Raw genomic sequence first — 19,741 nt, forward strand, 5'->3', positions numbered from 1 at the left:
TCAGCAAACTTTCAAAGTAGTTTTAAGGTTACCCCAAAGCACTGCAAGAGCTGCAGACTGTATGCTTGCACCCCAGGAGTACAAACAGTGTATCAGTAGTCTTCAGAGAGGACTGAACAGAAGGGTAGGACGGGGAAGAAGGAAAAAGAAAAGTTGTATTTTGGGAGAGTTTCTGCAATTGAAGCTTATGACGATGTGTTTTCAGGCCATAGACACTGGAGAGAGGCCAGGCAGGAACAATTATGACCTATTTTGTACTTTTCTTAGCGTTGTGCTTTGTTTTGGGAGGGTTAGCAGTTGCATCTAATCCATCACTGTATTCTGGAGAGGTAGGTTTGGTGTCGGCATCTACTGCAGGGTGTGGGTGGTTTTTGAGTTTGGAGATCTCCTTTATATCTTTAGTGCTGTTTATGATTTATTTGGGTGGAATGTCAGTGAATTATGTTTATTCTTTGTTTTAGTGGCAGATCCTTTTCAGAGGCTTGAGAGGATTGGTTGTTATGGTGTGGGACTTGTTTTAGTTCTTGGAGGTAGTTATTAGGGGAGTTTACTGAATGCTGATGGTTTGGGGTGGCTGCTGTTGATAGTGGAATATGTTTTCTGTTCAGTCAGATTTTAGTGGTGTAGCTATGTTTTATTCTTGCGGGGTGGGGATGGTTTTGGTGGGGGCTATTACTAACTTTATTTGTTGTTTTGGAACTTGTAGGAGGGTTATATGACAGGGTGATTCAAGCAGTTTAAGGATAGAAATCAGAGAATACTTTAATGTAAAATACCAGCTTTGCGAGTTGGAGAGAAAGGTTTAAATCCTTTTTTTCTGAAGTAATTTGTGGAATTCTAAGAGGTGTAGCCTTTACTCATTGGTTCAGAAGACCAATATTTTTTTCTAAACTATTAGAGTATTTTTAGAGTATTTGGTTTTTCTAGGGCACCAGTAATGGGGAAGAGGGTTAGGAGCGTGTTGAAGTAGGTGAGGGAGGGTAGCTGGCCAACAATGATAAGTGGTTGATACAGGCAGAAATCCCAAATCTATAATCTACTCTGGGCCCTTCTCTCAGTTCTTCTAGCTCCAAATAACCCAAAAGTTACATCTCCTCACACTCAGTTCAGAGGCAGAAAGCATCTCCATCAGCAACTTACCAACTGTATTCCAGCCCCCCTACTCCATGACCTTTGCAAAAGGTGGGGGGGAGATTGAAGTGTGCCAATGATGCAGACTGCTTTTGGGCTGCAGGGAGTCATTCTGTGCTAAAGAGCTGGTTTATGCCACGCATTAGAGGAGGTTTTTCAGAAAAACTCAGCCTCCTAAATGATTCAGTGGTGAAATGACAGGCAAAAGTATCTTTGTCCCATCCAGTGTGGCAAAAATACCTGAGCCGTAGCTGACCTGTCCTCCTGACACTGAGTCATCCTTCCACATGGCAAGTCATACTATCCTATGGATGGTTTTATCTCTAAGATGTATTAACAGGCTGAGGAAAAAGTTGAGTATTGTTTTGGGGTGGGCAGGCAGAGATTGCCTATGAATATATTTAATGTAGTTTAGAAATACATTTATTTTCCTGTGGCAGGCCTATCCTTGTATAGATTATATTTACAAAGAGACAATTTCTTGTTTATTTAGATGTTGGCTCTGCCTGGGGCTATGCTCTGGGAAGAATATCATGGGGTTTTACCAGATACATTTCACTTTCTGAAAAACTAAAAGAGTTGTCTAGTTAATTGACACTGAGGAGATAACAAAGCAACAAGAGGAGTTGTCAGTAAAGCAGATGTTCTGTCTCTTTCAGCCTTGCTCAGTGACACTTATTCGCTGGAGTTTCAAGACACTATAAAAGTATTATGAGATCAAACACTGTTAAATGGTATAAGCACCTTCCGTCTGGGGAGTGCATGACTTACCCACTCCAACAGTCTTACTGATGGAACCAAGGGAAAAAGGCCAGTCCTAGGGACCATTTTGTTGCAGGTTGATTTACAAGCAGCTGTGGTTTAGTGGCTGCTTCAGATGTTTGTAGCAATATCCATCCTCAGCCATCAACATAATTTTTCTTTTAGGAGTTTTTGTCCTCCTATGAGGCATCTTGGCCATTTGTGTAATACGAGCTGCCCAGCTTTAGTTTATTGCTCAGTGAATTAAGACAACCCAGAACTGATATTAGGTTATCTTAAAGCACCACACATAGTGTTTGGTGGTTTGGCAGTTTCTCTGTGAGCAGTTCCAATATCCTTCTAACCAAAGGAAAAATCTCCAGGAAATAAACCGAGGTGAAAATTTGGAGCAGAAATCTCTACCTCCATCTCAACCCAAGCCCTTCAAATTCCTGCACTAGGCACTAACCAATACAGATTGCCTTGAAAACACATGATTCTCCTGGAAAGGAGTGTACTGCAGGGCAGTGAGTATGTTGTGAGGCAGGATGGGGAAGCACAGACAACATCCTAGCAAACATCTATGCAGCATCACAGTGTTCTTCTGATCAGCTCAGTAAAACAAGAGAGGGCATTATGCCATCAGAACTGAGCTCTGAAGTGACTAATTAAAAAACTCTTCATATTATGTTGCCTCTCAGAGGCACTTCCAGGAAGGTTCTGGAAAACAGCCACCTCTGAGACCATTCTGTGGTCACACTACAGAGATGTTGCATGACAGACTGAAGGGTTGTACTGTGTTAAGCTTCAGCCTGTAGCCCCTACTGGATCTTCAAAATCCAAGAACTGCCTCACTGAGTGAAACGTTTCTGTGTGGGTCTCAAGGCAGGTGAGCCCTTGGACTGTGACAGTGAAAAAAGGCCACTAGCCTTGCTCCTTAGCTGCTCCAGGTATATATGTCCTTCAACAGCAGGAGCAGGGTTTTTATTTCCCATCCTATATACATTTGCTAATAGCAAGGACAGTGGAAATGTGATGGAGAAGGAGTAGCATTAATCTTCTCTCTTTTACATAGCCACTCAAAAAAAGTGACCTTGACACAAGTAAGGAAGAACTCTGTCCCTTTAAAAAAATCTGTAACAAGCCCTTTTCCACTAGAAAATTCAAGCAAAGCCCAACAAACAACCAAAAAGCCATTCATTTCCCAGGAGCAGGGAAATGAGAAGTCATATTTCTAATATTTCTATTTGGAACATCTTCTCTAGCTAGCATAGGACTGATTTCCAGGACAATGTTGCAAGAAAGGACTCAGGGGCATTTATTTAATTATACCTGAAGTTCTCCATTGTAATAATGCAGTGTAGGTAAGGTGTAACACATGAGCTGCAAATGGCATAGTGATTATACACTGATATAATGTATAATTATACACTTGCACAGTGATTATGGCACTCCTTGAAATCTATTACTGAGAATCTTTCTGACAAAATTAAAAAAAAAACCCTCCAAGCATTCTGTTAGAAAACTCTGAATTACATATCCAAGTTTAGGTAAGAAAACTAGGTTCAATGCCCAGAACCTCTCCCCAGTGCCTCATCCTAAGCTCTGCTGGGTTTCAAACTCTGTCTAGCTTATGCCAAGCACTGACAGCTGGGCTCTCTTTTCCCACAGCAGAACAGGGGGTGGGGTGTGGTTGGTGGGATGTTAATGCTTCCTCCCTATCTTAGATGTCAGTCACTCTGATAGGATGAGTGCATCCCTAAGAACGAGCCCAAGTCACAGATGTATGGGGCCAAAAGGATGGAAGTGGATCATATCAGCAGTGGGGAAAGGCCTGAAAGCTATATTCAGAGGCCTGTTGGCACACAGTAAGACCAGCCCTAGCAACATCAAAGGCTGCAGCAAGGAGTTAGTTTATACAGTTTTGTCAGCTGGATTAGACTGTTCATTAGGATGCAGAACAAACCTCTCCTACTTGGCAGACAGGAGCGAGAAACAGAATAAAAATGGAAATCAGATCTCAGCCCTGAATTCCCCCCATTCAGAGAAGCTCTTCTTATTTGTGTAGGAACTCCAGTTCGCCTGGCTTTGTTTGAAATAAAGGTAACAGGAAATTTCTGGGCAGGATGAGGTCAAGGTCCCTTGCTTTGGGGCCAGCAAGCCCTGGGAGGACTCTTGAGTCAGAACAGCCCGTCCTTAGCAGGAGGACAAGCAGAGGGCAAGAGCATTTGCTATGGGGTACCAGCAATACTGTCTCTGCAGCTGCATCCTCAGCAGGCAAACTCAGCTGGGAGACTTTGGAAAAGACCATTCTTAGTTTGAGTTGAACAAGCAGTTGTCACACTGCGCGGAGTCATGGACAGTCTGACATTGGAGTGGATGGTTTTTAGCAGACAGGCTGTGCACTAGTCAGCTTGTTAGTTTTCCCCCGTGTCTCTTGATGGAGTTGCTGGTTTGTTTCAGTGTATTTGTATGCTAGGAGAACAAGATTATCTGATTTTGTGGGTTCCTAATGCCTCTGACAGCATTAGAATATACAAAGGTCAAAGAAGAAAGCCTGAGTTCGCTCTCAATCATGTCAGCATGGCTAAGGGGTCACTGGGAGGGGTATGCAGGTATGCTGCAAATTCTCTTTAAGATCAGAAAGAAGGCCAAGTATTTAAAACAGGAGTTAGTTTTCTCTGCCTACTGTATCATGACAGCAAAGCATATTTATTTGTAAGAAGGTATTTTTTGCTGTCCTTGGGATTTGTCTTTATTGTGTTTTGGGTTAGAAGATAAAAGGTTAGCATTTGTTTTACAATTTTATATACTTTTTTTTTAACAGTCTTTGGAGTGAAATCAAACATATTTACATAAAATATTTCTTGCCCTGAAACAGGACTGACTAAAATATATTAGCAGCTGTCAGAAAGATAAATGCTTACGTTTCACTCCATGCCATTGAAGCCTTTAAATCACTATATTAGCCCTTCAAATTGTAAACAAAATGTTAATTTCTTGGCTGTTATAGTAGAAGATAAAAGAGATTGCTAGTTGTAAGTAACTTGTACCTTTGATTATTTTATTAATATTGCAAATTGTAAGTGACAGAGCAATTAGGGTTAAATACTACCCCAGGAAAGCAGCTTGACCAATGTTGATCATCCTGCTAAATAGATGGAATTTATTTTAACAGAGGAAACAATAGGTTCCCTGTGGTTTATCCCATTAAGGTGATTTCCATAATTCCAGTAGTGATTGCCACATCTTTAAAATTAAGCTTGGTAACAGGCAAAAAGATAGAGCTGCATTGGGATGGTAAGGGACTAAAAAAATTCTGATTCTGTCATGAAATACCCATTGCTAAATTGTTTAATTTGGCCTTAACTTGTTCCTCAATGAGATAATCCTACAGTCTCTCTTCATCTGAACTATGTCGCTTGGATTTCTTTAAAACCCTCATATCTCTCTGGGTACCTTCTGTTGCACCACTTCAGAGCTTCTACATACACTTAACATTAAGGGGCTCTAATTTTCTTCTCTCTTATACCCATTTTTCATCCATTAACTTTAATGGGATTGCACCTGACTTACTCCAAGAAAACCAGACTGAAAAAAAGTCAGTCTTACAGTGTCCAAAGTCATATTCAATATTCCAAAAGTGACTATTTTATTATAGTTTTCTACAGAAATGAATTTATTTCCCTTGGCTCCACCTCACAAGCCAGCACTTTTGCTGAAAGACCTAACAGAAACAAAGATTCTGAAGAAGACACAATCTCTCTTTAACATTTAAACTAAAAGGCTGTTCAGGAAACTACAACTAGCTTTTAAAGAATTATAGCCATAGATATTTTTTCCAGTTCTTCTTTTTGTTCTTAAAAAACAAATAAAATCTTAATTTTCTGACTTTTCTCCCCATACACTGGAAAATACCCAGGATACATTTTGGCAAAACTGAAGGAAGTATCATAAGGAAAAAAATTACTTGAAGCTAGAGAGAAAAATGATTTGCCATTATGTTTTCCAGCTGTGAGGTTTGCTATTCACATAGAAGACAGCAATATAGGTGCTGAAAAACAATATTATGCCTGGCATGAGCAAAAGGCAAACACACCACAAACATCATAAAGTAACAGAATTTTATCCACCGAAATTGCTCTTTCACAAATCAAACTACAAGATTCCCATCAAGTTAAAAATCTTGCTGTATATATGTTTAAGTGTCTCCTTTCTTTCATCCTGTTAGTACCTGTACCTTTCATTGCTTACTGGGACAGAAATCTCATCCTATTGTTTTTCAACTATCTCCCCTGTTGTTTGCTGTGTGGGTTGCACGGGTGAAGTTTCTACACTGGAATTACAAAAGAAAGTCAGTAAAAGAATATGAGCTTCATTCCTTGCCTTGCCTGTACTGTAGAGCCTGCCAAAACTGGGGCTGAGGTTTGCTGGAAATGTAATTATTTGAAATTTAGGTTGATTCTGAAATAGACAGGAATCTTTTCTTTTTTTTTTTTTTTTTTTTTTTTTTCCCCCCTCACTCCGTTCTAAAGGAGCAGAACTAATCTTGCTGAACAGTTGCAAAGAGCTCAGGAGTTTCCAGTCCCTAAATGACCTGCTAGACAACTACTCACTGGAAAAAAGCTGTTAGCAGAAGAGCCCCAGACATTCTTAGTCCTGAGGTCAAGAACTTCCAATTTTTAGCAACCACTTTCCTACAGAAAACATACCAGGAATCTGTGCAATCTGTTCAGAAACAAATTTTTTTAGGTTTGCAGAAAATACAAAATGGTCTCTCCTCACGTCTGAGCTACCTCTAGATCTGTAGAAATCGAAAGGTCTTTTATCTCAAAAAGATTCATCAAAGGAGGTATTATGTCACTATGATTTAAGTCCTCAGGTGAAATAAAAGAAATTCCAAGAAATAAATCCGCTTCTAACAATGGCATACATAGGGGAAAGATTTTGAAGTGAGGTTTGTGTATATTGGCTCTTCTAACATAGAACTGAAAACTCTGCTAGCAGGCAAGGCATTGCATGCCTTATGGCCAGAGGAATGCCACAGCAGGATACAGTAAGCCTTGCTTTCTGTTTTGGGCCAAATATGATCCCAAATGGATTTCACCATTATCACTGATATCCTCCAGGATCAGCTCTAGCTTAGTAACTTCAAGTATTGCAGAATGCTCTTTTCAGTTAGTATAGATGACACAGCTTCTATCATGCCATATATTGAAAAATTCTTACTCCCTCATGCTCTTTTGAGTCCTGTTAGGGGAATATTTTCTCATGCATGAAGAAGTAAATCACTGGAACAGACAATTGATTTGAATCCAGTTATTTTACAATTCACTTGTCAGGACAAAACCAGGTGTATGACTACAGGTACAGCGAGGAGTACCAACACAGATACGAACAGAATCTACCCTTTTTATTTTGTTTTGATCTCAAGTCTCGCTCATTCATGGTGCCAGAATTCTACTTCCCAGGTGACTGTGAGGAAAGATGAATTTCCTATGACTAACTCAGTCTAGAGCATTAAGCACAGGGCTCAGCTGGGGTATGTGTTTTCAGTAGAGAACAGCTGATGCACAGAGTAGAAAGCAGCAGGCAGAGATACCTCTGTCTGATAAGGCTAATCCTTTACAAAGATTTCTTGTGTGCAGTTTTCCAGCTCCAAGTCTATTTTACCTTTTTACACATTGACATAAAGCTCCAGAATGACTGAGTGGAAATCTTCATGAACTGCAAGAAACATGTCTTTGAAAATGCCACAAGAAACTCTGTGCATTCTCTGGCTCTGTGACTGACCAAACCTACACACCAATGACACTCCTTACAATTAATGCATCAGTGACAACCCTGGAGGCTGGTCACACACACAGTGCCTGTACTCACAGTTTTCACAGCGACTCCCTGTATAGCCGGCCAGACAGGCACATTTGTAAGTGCTGCTTTTGTCTAGAATGCATGTCCCATCATGAAGACATGGAGATGAAGAGCAAGCTGCAAAAAAAAAGCAAGAGTGTTCATGGTCTCTCATAGGATGGGGAACCTATCTGTTTTTCCTCATGGTGGTTGTGTCTTGGGGTAAACGATGTATTTTGGTTAGAAGTTAGAAAGACACACTAAAGGGCCTGATGCATGTCAAAAAGTCTTCTGCTCTAACTTACTAAAGGAGGGATCTAATAGGGATAAGCAGTTGTTTTCCCAGCATACATTACTTTTACCATTTTCCTTTAACTACAGTCAAGTGGTGAGAAAGATTCATGGAATAAAAATAACTTACATCAAGTTCAATTAATGTTTAGAGCTTGGACTAAATTAAAGAAGTTTAACAGCAACCTACATTTTTCCTGCCATTTAGCCTAGAGTTTAGGGATATGTTCTGGGATCCATGGTCTTTGCGGGTTTTTTGTGTCTCAGATCTTGTTGGTTTAGATTTTGGGAGTTGCTTTGTCCTGGGAAACTCCTCCATAAAACAATCTAATAGTGATATACATCAAACTGTATATACCAGCACAACTTAATATCAGAATATTTAACTGTGCATTAAATACCAGCAAGTTCCATTGTGTAATAACACACACACACACAATTTTTGGTGCCTGTTCTAAGAGGAGATGAGTGAACAGAACTATCATGGCTTAACCCTAGCTGGCAGCTAAGTACCATGCTGCCACTCACCCACCCCACCAGCTCTGGTGGGGAGAAGAATTGAGAAAGAAAAAGTAAGTGTCAGTTGAGATATGAACAGTTTGATAATTAAAATAAAATATGATTATAATAATAATAATAGGAATAATAATTACATTGAAAGGTCGAGAGAGAGGGAGAGGGAGAGAGAGTGAGAAGTAATGCTGTAAAGAAAAAAACCTGTCTATTCACAAACACAGTTGTTCACCACACCACTGACTGAAGCCCAGTCCCTGCCCAAGCAGCAAAACGTGCTCCCAACCAACTTCCCCCCAGTTTATATGCTGAGCATGATATTCTGTGGTATGGACTATTCCTTTGGCAAATTTTGGTCAGCTGTTCTTGCCATGCTCCCTCCCAGCTTCTTGTGCAACTCCTCCTTGTGCTTCTTGTGCAACTCCTCCTTGTGCTTCCTGTGCAACTGGCAAAGCAGGAGAAACTGAAAAGTCCTTGATTTAGAGTAAGCCTTACTTAGCAATCACTAAGACATTAGTGTGTTACCATACAAAATCCAAACCCCAATATGGCTCCCTGAGGGACACCACTTCTCACTGATGTCCACTGGAGCATTGAGCTGTTGGCCACCACCCTCTAGATCTGACCAACCAATCAACTGCTAATCCATCAAACAGTTCACCCATCAAACCCATCTCTCTCAGTTCAGCCAGAAGGACGTTGTGGCCATGCCCAAAGGCCTTATGAAAATCCACGGACATCTGTAGCCCTTCCCTTGTGAGCTGGTGTAGTCCCTCCACTGTAGAAAGCCACTAGATTGGTCAGGCAGGACTTGCCCTTGGTGACACTGTTCTGGCAGTCCTGAATCAGCTCCTTGTCCTCCATGTGCCTTAGCACAGCTTATAGAAGGATCTGTTCCATGGACTTCCCAGGCACAGAGGTGAGGCCGACAGGTCAATTGTTTCTGGGGTCCTCCTTTCTATCCCCTTTTTAAAATGAGTACATTTTTATTTCTTTTCTAGTCACCAAGGACTTCACCTAACTGCCATGACTTTCCAAATATCATGAAAAGTCACTTGGCAACTACATCAGCCAATTCCCTCAGGACTCTGGGATGTATGTCATCAGGTCCCATAGACTCATGTATGCTGAGGTTCCTCAGGAGGTCACAACACTGATCTTCTCTTACAGTGGGAAGGATTTTGCTGCCCCAGGCCTTGCTTTGCAGTCCCTCTGCTAAAGCAGTGTGGGAAGAGAGCTTACTGTGATGACTGCATCAAGAAACAGGCTCTGGCCCTGCCTGCCAGACCTGGATGGCTCCATATTTACGTGGCAGCCCTGCCTGGGTCATCACCTCCTTTCTGGTGCGTGCAGAAGACGTAGCTCCTGCCAAGGGGACACGACAGCTGTGCTCCCTCCCAGGGGGTGCTGACTCTGCCTGGGCTCAGCTCTGCAGCTGCAGCAGGACTTTGCTCTCCACGTGCTCCCTAGGTGCCATGAAGTGCCACCACCCTGGCTGCACCCTGGGCTGCTCTGAAAGGCATGGGGTACAAAGGGGTGCTTGTTCTGGCAATGTGCAGATCTCCTCAGCACCTCCCACAAGCTGCTCAGGTGTCTCTCACCTCAGGAAAGGCCCTCATGTGACAGGATCTGTCACTGCCACCATATGGACTGACCTCAGAACAGCTTCTCTCAGAGAAGTTTCTTATTATCCAGATGGTATGAGGTAAAAATATATATAGATGCCACATATGGATTTCTCTGGAGATTTCATGTGGTGATGTAAAAGCAATTTATACATGACCAGGCAATGAATATCTTCCATGTCTCATTGAATATTAAGGCCTGACTAAGGACAGTAATTAATTTGTTAAAAGAAAATATATATGTGGCAATTGTACTGTACACAACTAATGTAAAATAGCACTGAGGAATGGAAGGAGAGGTAGAAGACTCCTTACAGACTGATATTTTGTAATCACTGGTTGAAGCTAGTGAGCTTCTATCCTTTTCTTTGTCCCAGTTTTGTCTCCTGATCCTGGGAAAAAAAGCATGTCAAGTAAACAAAGGTAAATTCTGTTCTTAAAAATGTCTGATACTAAAAACCACTAAATATATTTTTTCTGTTTTAAGGAGTCTTGATTTCCTAGCTTAAGTCAAACAACAAGGACAATACCACAAAACTTTAAAGGCACGACGTTGTGTCAGTAGCTTGGGTGTATAGAAAGGAAAGCGTTATTAAAAGTCAGTAACTGGCTTTCATCTAACTGGATCCAGCATATGTCTAATCCTTAAGAGACTCTGATAGCTCCCCATCTGGCCTCCCATGCTTCTCATCTGAATTCTGTTGAGTGACTTCTAGTCACTCATGCCAATTACTGGTTCCCATTTCACACTTGGCATGGATGGGACCTGCCTTCAGACTAGGCAGCACAGCAGGTTGTGTGGTTTCATCCTTTAATAACTATACATATAGTGACCTTTCCTAAAGGACATAGGCTTTGCAGCTTAATTTGTATCAATCAAAACCTTTTTGGAATTTGAACCAGTGATCTTTGTGCAGTGAGTGCCCCAGCTTCAGCAAACTATGGCTTCTAAGCTAGTACAGGGCTCACAGGAAGAGGAGGCAGAAAAAGGAGGAATTCACTTTTGATATACTTCTTCAGTCCCTTCCGCTACACCACTAACGTGCTAGGGACACCAGATCACCTTCATGTCTAGTCCACATCCTGTAAGCACCTCTGTTGCTGCTGCTCTCACCTGCAGCACAGGGAATTGCTTTAGTAAGCCTCGTGAAATCTGTTTTGGGGACCTTGGCTCTTCCACAGTGCTGTGCACAGAGGGAAATTTCAAGGCAAATAGCTTGAGTTTTCAATGTGCTGCCAGAGCTTTCGATCCTGTGCTGCCCCTGCTTTCAATTCTATGCTGCCCCATGCACACTGTATTCTTCCCTTAAATGGTCCTGCTGGCCAGGTTAGTGCTTCACATAAAAAGACACTGGGAGTGTTTGAAAAGCCTTTCACTGCACTACACATTAGACCAGAACAGCCTCATAATAAAGTGCACAAACAGAGCTCCTCACAAACTCTGAGAAGCCCTTTACAATGTGCTCTGTGTGGATTACCACACTTGCAGCCTCACAGCCTCAGAATAATTACCACTCAAAATGGGGCGGAAATAAAGTGCTCAACAATATTCAAATACCAAGTGTTCCCTGCTGGGCAGAGAAAACAGAACCAATTCAAGCTTGCACCATATGGAAAATGTTACTTCCCTGAGTGTAGGCAGCCCTTATGCAACATAACCCACGCCACACTCATTTGTTCTATATCACCTCTCCTGCTGTAAGCCCAGGCAGACTATCAATAGCTAACTGCTCCTGCTAATAGGTACTAAAGGTGACATTTGAAGAACAGGGAAGGCTGAGAAATGGCATAGGTGCTACATCCAGAAGTATGAACATTTCATATTGCTAATACACCTCTGATCATTGTTAAGAGCTAGGTTTGTGTATTTATATCACAGTGATATAAACTAACTAAATTTCCTGAGCCAGATATACCCTGGCCCTCATGAAATGTGGGTCACCAGGGTGTACAGAAGGCAAGTTATGGTGAGTCATAGATCCTGCAGGGTTTATCTATGGCAAAGCAGCACAGTCTGATTAACCTTCTGTGCCAGGAGTACTGTAGATAGATTTGACCAAAATTCCTTACATAGCTAAACAAGGAAGATCCAGGATGAGCGTGGAGGCTGCCACAAACACAGTGGCAAAATGACGAGCCAGCTGCACTTTCAGCGCTATTTTGAAACTATGGAAAGCAATGTAGGGACTGAAGAACTGAGTAGTAACTTAACCAGTAATTCTGGAGCCCCATTTCTGTCATTTATAACACTGAGACCATCACAGAATGGGAAATGCCTTTTCTCTCTCTCTCTCTTTTTTTTTTTTTTTTTTTTTTTATTAATGAAAATAATTCATTCTTTGTACCCACTTGGGGATTTTTTGTTTGTTTTGGTCTTGGTTGGTTGGGTTTTTTTTTAATTCCTAATGGTACATGAGCCAACACAAGAGTTCTGTCAGGGCATTTTCACTGAGCTATCTATGAGAGATTGCATCAGGTTCTTGCTGCTTGAAACAGTGACTCTGCTCCTGCATACAGTATTGAGCAATTCTGCCATTGCAGATACACATGCCCCTTCCTCTACTTCCTCTGTGCTCTTAATTCTTCGATTCGAACAGAAAAGTCACACAAAACAGCAGCTTTTCTCTGCTGGCTGATGTGCTTGTTCTTCACACAAGTAGAAGGAATTCAGTCTTTTTTAGAAGAGCCTCACATTCACATGCCATCTGACAGCTTTTGAATCTTCCCCACACTGACTTTATGTAAGTTGCTGTTGGCAACACAGCATGAAAGTTTTTAATGAAGCAAAACAGGGAAAGAGATTAGTGAAATTGAATTAATGAGAATAAGTGGTATGTTCCACTTTTAGATTATGTTACCTGTAATTTCTTCAAAGACAGCATGAAATCCATCAAAGTTCTTGGATCCATCAGACTGGAAGAGGACATGGAGTGAAGACCCAGTGCTTCGGATGGGAGGTGGCCTCTCATTTCCACAGAATTTCTTTATTATTTGACTGTCCAAATTGTCCCCATCACGGATCTCTACATAGTCATACTGGCACATATAGTCAAACTCCAGGCTCAGCATGGAAAATCTTGGGGAACAAGGACAAACAGTCAGACTGCTTACCTATGTACCCTGAATACTATATATTTGGGCATTTATGTATTTAGGGCCTAACCCCCCCCCCCAGTGAATCAAGTCTCCAACTACAAAAAGACCCCCACATTCATCTCAGTTTTTGCATCATGATGCCTAGAAGCCAGCTCAACTCTATACAGTTGCTCCATGAGAACATTCAAGTGTCAGAACAGTGAAGTCTAAATTGAAGTCATACAGTCTATTCATGTGCATCAGGTCCCTAACCATAACACAATGTCAGAACTTTTATCCAGGGTCAGGCACTGCAGGAGTCATATTTCTATTCTCGTTGTTTGCTAAACATTGTTCTATTTGCCCTAAATAAAGTTCTAAGTACTGAAAGTTACAGTATCAAATAACTGTAAGGTTCAAAAGCTATTTACATTGTGATGTTAAGAAGTCAGCAATTAGGGAAATGAGGAAAGCTTGAGGATGTAATAGAAGCAGAAACAGCCAGAGAAACGGAATCAAAATACTACAGCACGTTTTGCATTAGAAAGCAAAATGGTAGTAAATCCCCAATGTGTGGCACTTGCCCGTCTTTTGAGAGCAGAAATAAGGCACGGGAATTAGTGCAGAAGGGAAATACTTAAAGCCTTTTCCCACAATGTCTGTCCTTTCCTAGCTTCGATCCAGCCACTGTGCAAGGCTTTTGTTCATTAACAGCCATGCTATATGCTGCTATTGGAATTCAGGTGGGCACAGAGCCAAAGTACCCCACCAGAATAAGAACAAGAAACAGAGGGAGCAACACCAAGTGCCTCTGGAGAATGTGCAATGGTCAGGGGGCTGGGCTCAGCTTTGGTATGGCAGGAAAAGGAGAAGTGGGCTGGGAGAGGCCATGCTGCTACCTGTTCAGCCGGATATTTTATAAATGAAACTCATTATGTACTCAATCTTCCTGAAGATTCCTAACACTGCAGATGTATATTTAGGATTAAGCTGTAGCTCCCACATTGCCTATTCCAGTGTGGGCCTAGTGGTTTGCAAAGACTGTATTTTCACACCAAAGAGGGGAGATGAATTTTGGATCTGCTCCTGGACCCCACAACCTGAAGTGAAGAGAATTCTGGAGCCTTTTTCATACTCTTCTCATCTTGGGACTCAGGCCTCCATGTTAAGGAGGCCTCCATGTTCCTCCACCTTCCTTTGACAACTCACGAGCTGACTCAAGAGGCCTCTTCAGGTTTTGTTCAGGTCACATGGCTGAGTTTTGAGCAGCAAGAGTACGCTACCTACAGAGAAATGACTGAGTAGTTGTAAGAAGCTACACCAATGGAGCAGAGCCCCTCATTTTTTAAAATAATCTGATGGAATGTAGAAGAAAAAAAAAAGACATCTGCTTTAAATATGCATTAGAGAGACATAATTCAACTTTGCTTTGCATAAAATGCATGAGTTGAATTCCAGTTCTGTCAGAGACATCCTTGCAGGTATCAGGTTATACACTACATTTTCAAAACATTTTTTCACTAGTGAAACATACCCCAGGGATCTACTCTTATGGAAGTTACAGAGCAATACAAATTAACCCATTCATCTTTGTCACACTTATCAGGCTACAGTTTATCCTGACCCAAACCAGAAAAAATATTTTCTCGTTTTTTGAACTGGTACATTTCTGATTAAAATTAAGTATGTGTGCAAGTACAGAAGGAAAGTTTCTGGAATGCCCACCATGTACTGGGAGCAGTATTATTTATAGATGTAAGGGTAAACTGTGACTTGATGTGTGTCCCTGAACAAAAAAATATCCAGACATACGCACAAAGAATGAAAGAACCATACACAGAATATTGGTTTTAATTGTTTGCTTTCTCTGTTTTAAAAAATTATGAAAACAGAGTAGAAAGTGTAAAAGGTATAAGGGTTCTGACTTGCATTTTATTTAACTTGGCAAAGAAGCAGATACACTGTACTGACGACATAGGATCCTGTGATTAAGACTCAGAATTGGCAGGTCAGGAAACCTGCCAAAGCTCTTAAAAACCTCTTGGCTACAGCACAGCTGACAGGACTCTTTACAGACCGTGAAGTCTATTGCTGTTTAAACCACAGGTACACACAATTCAATGGACCTCAGTTTCCTCACCAGTGAAACTGTAATCATATAATAATTCTCTTGGATATTATAAAGCTAGCATGTTCATTTTGTGCTACAGGTCATCAGATACACAGTGGAATGAAAAGTATTATCTTGACTTCATCAGTGTCTGCAGTGAGCATAGACTGGCCAACTCCTCTGGGGAAAGCTTCTAGCTGAAGGACATATTTTAAACTGCATCTCTGCTGAGCCACTAGAGAAAAGAATTAAAAGTTGTGAGCTACTTCTACTGTGATATGACATCCTTGACATGGCTCAAGCTGAGGGAGCCTATACATCACAACACAAAAAAACCGAAACAAACCCAAGGCTGGGGGAAAGAAAACAAACAAACAAAAAAAAAACAAACAAAAAAAAACAAAACAAAAAAACCCCCAAAAAACTACCACCACAACATGGATACTATTTATCAAAACAGCTCTACTGAGCCAGCCCCCGAAGGACTGTGTGGCACAGCTTAAAGCAAGAGAAGATTTATTTGTGCTCCTTGGAGTTTTACTCTTCCTGCCCTATGTTAGCAAAGACAACCACTTTGTTCGCCTTGTGTACTACACTGTCCCCATCCCTGCCCTAGCAAGCCAGGGTAGCAGCAAACAGGATTTGTGCACAGAGAGAATGAAAAGAGGGTTCTTTTGTTGGCAGTTGTGCTGATTCAGCACAGTGTTGGCTGTGCATTACAGCTCCAAGCAGTTACCACCCACAGAGGGGATCAGCATGTTTATATGAAAATACAGTGAAGGAAAAGTGGATGGCAGACCCAGGAGGCAGCCATCTGTTGGTTAGCTTAGGTGAACCTGCCCTTCTGTGTAGGAGTAGTGTAAAGGTGAAGTTTCAGGTTAAATGTACATATTTTCCACAATATCTAACTGCTGAAGTACCTCAATGGACAGCTCTGAGTTGGCGCACCTCGAAGACATCAACTGAGTCGGAACACACTACAGGGTTACCTTCTGTGAGGACCTCCTGTTCCATTTTTGCCATGAGGGTTTCCTCTATGCCTCCTGCAGGACTTTCAGGGTAGCAGGGTTAAGTGTGGACATTCAGGAGAGCTCCTGATCTTTCTTGGGCAGGCTATGTCATCTGCTGAGATTTCTAGGCATTCAGACATTAGGCTCATCATTAGGCTAGGCAAAGGGCTTTAGGATTCTCCAACATTGCCCAGCTCAGATAAATTAGATGCTGACAACAGAAGTTTGGTAGTTCAGCCTTCCCTCTTGGAGACCTTCACAGTTGAAATGTAACATTATTTCACATCAAGATGATACCTAGCATTATGTTTATTTGATTGCAGGAAGGATGGATGTAGGGAGGTAGAGAAAGGCACTCTTGTGTTAAAGTTTTCTATCATCTGTAACAGCAAAGTTCACAGTGAACTGTGAACCACACCGTGAGCTGTATGGCTCCCATGTGACACATCCTCCTAGTCTGCCTTTGGGTGGCCCTCAGGGTCTAGAATGGAAATCTGATTTCTCCAGAGTTAGTACATATGTTAACTACAGCGCTCTCTATTCTACTGCTTTGAAAAGAGATTAGAGTCTCCTTAGTGCAACCATAGCAAGTTCTGCTCTTCGATATAGTGTCCTTTGTCAAAATGACCTTTGGTCCCTTTCTTGCACCTTCTGCCTGATGCCATCTGGCTGTTAACACTTCACTCAGAGACAAATGTATTCAATAGTTACGTGCATGCACAGGTTCCATTTCCACTCTCAAATCCATCCCCACAACAGTGAAGACAGGGTGACCCCTGTAGCTCTGGAAGCACTTTTTAAGCCTCACAATTGACAAGGTCCTTTTCAGAAATGTAGAAAAATATCACCTCCCCAAGCTTGTGCTGTGCAAATCATACACCTCACCAGCAATATCTCTTAAAAAGAAGGCAGGTACAACCCATGCTCACTGACACTGATGCAAAGTTACATCACATGAACACAAAACTCTTCCTCACAGCATTGCTCCTGTGTCTTCTACACAATGCTATCCAGGCAATAATAGACCCCAACTACACAATAGGCTTGCACTTGCAGGTCTGAAAAAATTGCATTAGTGTGGGAAAACCACAAGCTCTTCTTTCCAACTGATTTCTTGCTCTTCCTCCCATTAAGTTTCTCTTCAAACATATAGGAACATATTTAAACTGTTCAAACATATTTTAACTGTTTGTGTATCTAGCATAGTTCTTTCACCTGGGCTCCAAAGTAGGTGAAATATTGATGTGAAGGGTTATGCTATACATTATATTAGCTAGTGTGTTTCGAATACCATCCCCTGCCATACCTCCTACTGCATGTCTGAGCACCCTGCTGTGCACATTTGAAAACGTTATTAATTACCCCAACAAGAAGCTCTCCTGCCCTAGGAAGGAACTGTGAACTTGAGTTACTACGGCTTGGTTAACAGGTCTAAGCACACAGAGCTCAGAAGAATGATGGCAGGACAACAGGACACAGTCTTAGGCTGTATGAGTGGAAATTTAGGCTAGACATGACAAAAAAAATTAATCACAGAAAGAGAGGGCACTGGAATAGGCTGCTCAGGGAGGTGATGGACTGTCCTGAAGATGTTTAAAAAAACATGTCACTGTCCCTGAAGGTGTTTAAAAAAACATGTGGCACAGAGTGCCATGGTTTAGCTGACAAGGTGGTGTTAGGTCATAGGTTGGACTTGATATTCTCAAAGGTCTTTTCTAACCTAGTTGATTCTGTGACTTGCAGGAGAACCAATCACATTTTCCAGGCACAGGAATGTTGAGAGGAATAACTGAGGCTGATAGAAAAGAGGATTGGTGAAAAGAGTAGAGAAAAAAAAAAAAAAAAAAAAAAAAAGAGAGGGAAAATGAAGGCTAAATGCAAGGCAGGACTCATGGGCCAACTCTCTCCTTGCATAAGACATCATACTAAAACATTCCTACATCTTTTCTTCAAAGAATGTCTTAGTTCAGCCTGGTACAGTCTTCAGAAAATACTGGGTGCTTTGCTGTCAAGGTCTTGAAAACACCTCTACAGAAACACATTGTGCCCAGTGTCTGAGAAACTCTCCTCAGCATCCATCTGTCCAAAATGGGAATTGAAAGCACAGCACAGCACTGATTTGTCCAGTGCCTGTCTATCATAAGCCAGACCAGGGGAAAGAGCTGTGGTGCCAAATACCAAGTGGTCACTATACCTTCACTGCCCCAGGGCTCACAGCTGCTGACCCTCACTGACTCTTGGTTACCCACATGCCCAAATGTCCACCTGAAATTAGTGCTGGCTAAAAGTCAGCAGGACCCACCTTAACTCAATGTTAAATCCAGCTTGAACATAGATAGTCCATTCACACCGTGCATTCAGTGGGTAACCCTCCAGCAAAATCTGACCTCTAGAAGCCCGAAGAACCTGCCCGCACCCTGGGGAGAAAAAGAAGAAAAAAAATGTGTGAAGGACCTTCAAGAGATATTTGAAGAAAATATATGTAGAAATAACACCAGAAGGAGACAATGGAATGGCTTATGAAGATACACTCTTTCTTACAAGGCAGTGTATAAAATATTGGGACACCCACACAATGATTATAAAGAGTTATGACTATACTGGAGTATTGTCAAGGCTAAGAGTACCCCTGGGAAAGTTGTAGTTGATTGCTTCTCCCTGGTTTGCAGCTCCATGAAACCCTTTCTTGCAGCTTTTGCCTCTCTGTTAATTTGCCCACCCACCTACCTGGCTGATGCTCTATCTCAGAACAAGTTTCGATGGAGCCCATGCTGACATTTGCAACCACTAAAGCTGAGGAAGCTGGTGGGAAAGAGACAAAACTACAATGAACACTTGAATTAGCTCAAGTGAGCAAAAGGATGAGAGAAAAAAATCCATTGCACCCGACATCATGGTTGCTGGTCCTTCATAAGGAGACTCTGGGAGGAAAAAGAGCTGATGTATTCCTAGAGGACACGTTTGTCCTCAGGATTCACTACATCATCCTTGCATGTTAATGCCACCATGCCAAATGAAGATACATAAACATCACAGCTCCTCTATCATCAGTGTGACACTGATGAGTCAGTATGACACATATAGAATATACAGCCCTTATCTCTTCTTTCAGGTTCATTCTGATTCTTCCTCTAGTCTTGTTCCACGCTGCCTGTGCTGCTCTCAGTTTTTCACCATACTATGGAATGTACTTCAGCACCAACAGGGTAAGATGAAGTGCTCCAGTCATTTGTGCCCAATCTAAGAAAACTATCAGAGGATAGTGAGCTGAACAAACAGTAGACAAGGTCGCACCAGGGGAGCAGTATCTTTCATGACTATCCTGCAGCTGTCCCTAGGCAAATGTCCAGGGATAGTTGTCCTAATTCCTCATCCTGAATGCTGAACATTTTTAG

General features: G+C 41.8%; 1 protein-coding gene across 3 annotated transcripts in view; it reads right to left on the reverse strand.

The window, feature by feature from the left end:
* The window catches only part of PAMR1 (peptidase domain containing associated with muscle regeneration 1), a 55,928-nt gene that overhangs the window by 21,637 nt on the left and 14,550 nt on the right, over positions 1-19,741 (reverse strand). For all 3 annotated transcript variants that reach the window (XM_066321036.1, XM_066321035.1, XM_066321037.1), the window contains exons 4-6: positions 18,649-18,763; positions 13,010-13,227; positions 7,753-7,860 (exon numbers count right to left, since the gene is read on the reverse strand). In XM_066321036.1, the coding sequence (XP_066177133.1) occupies positions 7,753-7,860; positions 13,010-13,227; positions 18,649-18,763 (441 nt within the window). The remainder of the gene's footprint in view (positions 1-7,752; positions 7,861-13,009; positions 13,228-18,648; positions 18,764-19,741) is intronic.

The sequence above is a fragment of the Sylvia atricapilla genome, chromosome 6 (genome assembly GCF_009819655.1).
Source record: "Sylvia atricapilla isolate bSylAtr1 chromosome 6, bSylAtr1.pri, whole genome shotgun sequence".
Classification (NCBI taxonomy): domain Eukaryota; kingdom Metazoa; phylum Chordata; class Aves; order Passeriformes; family Sylviidae; genus Sylvia; species Sylvia atricapilla.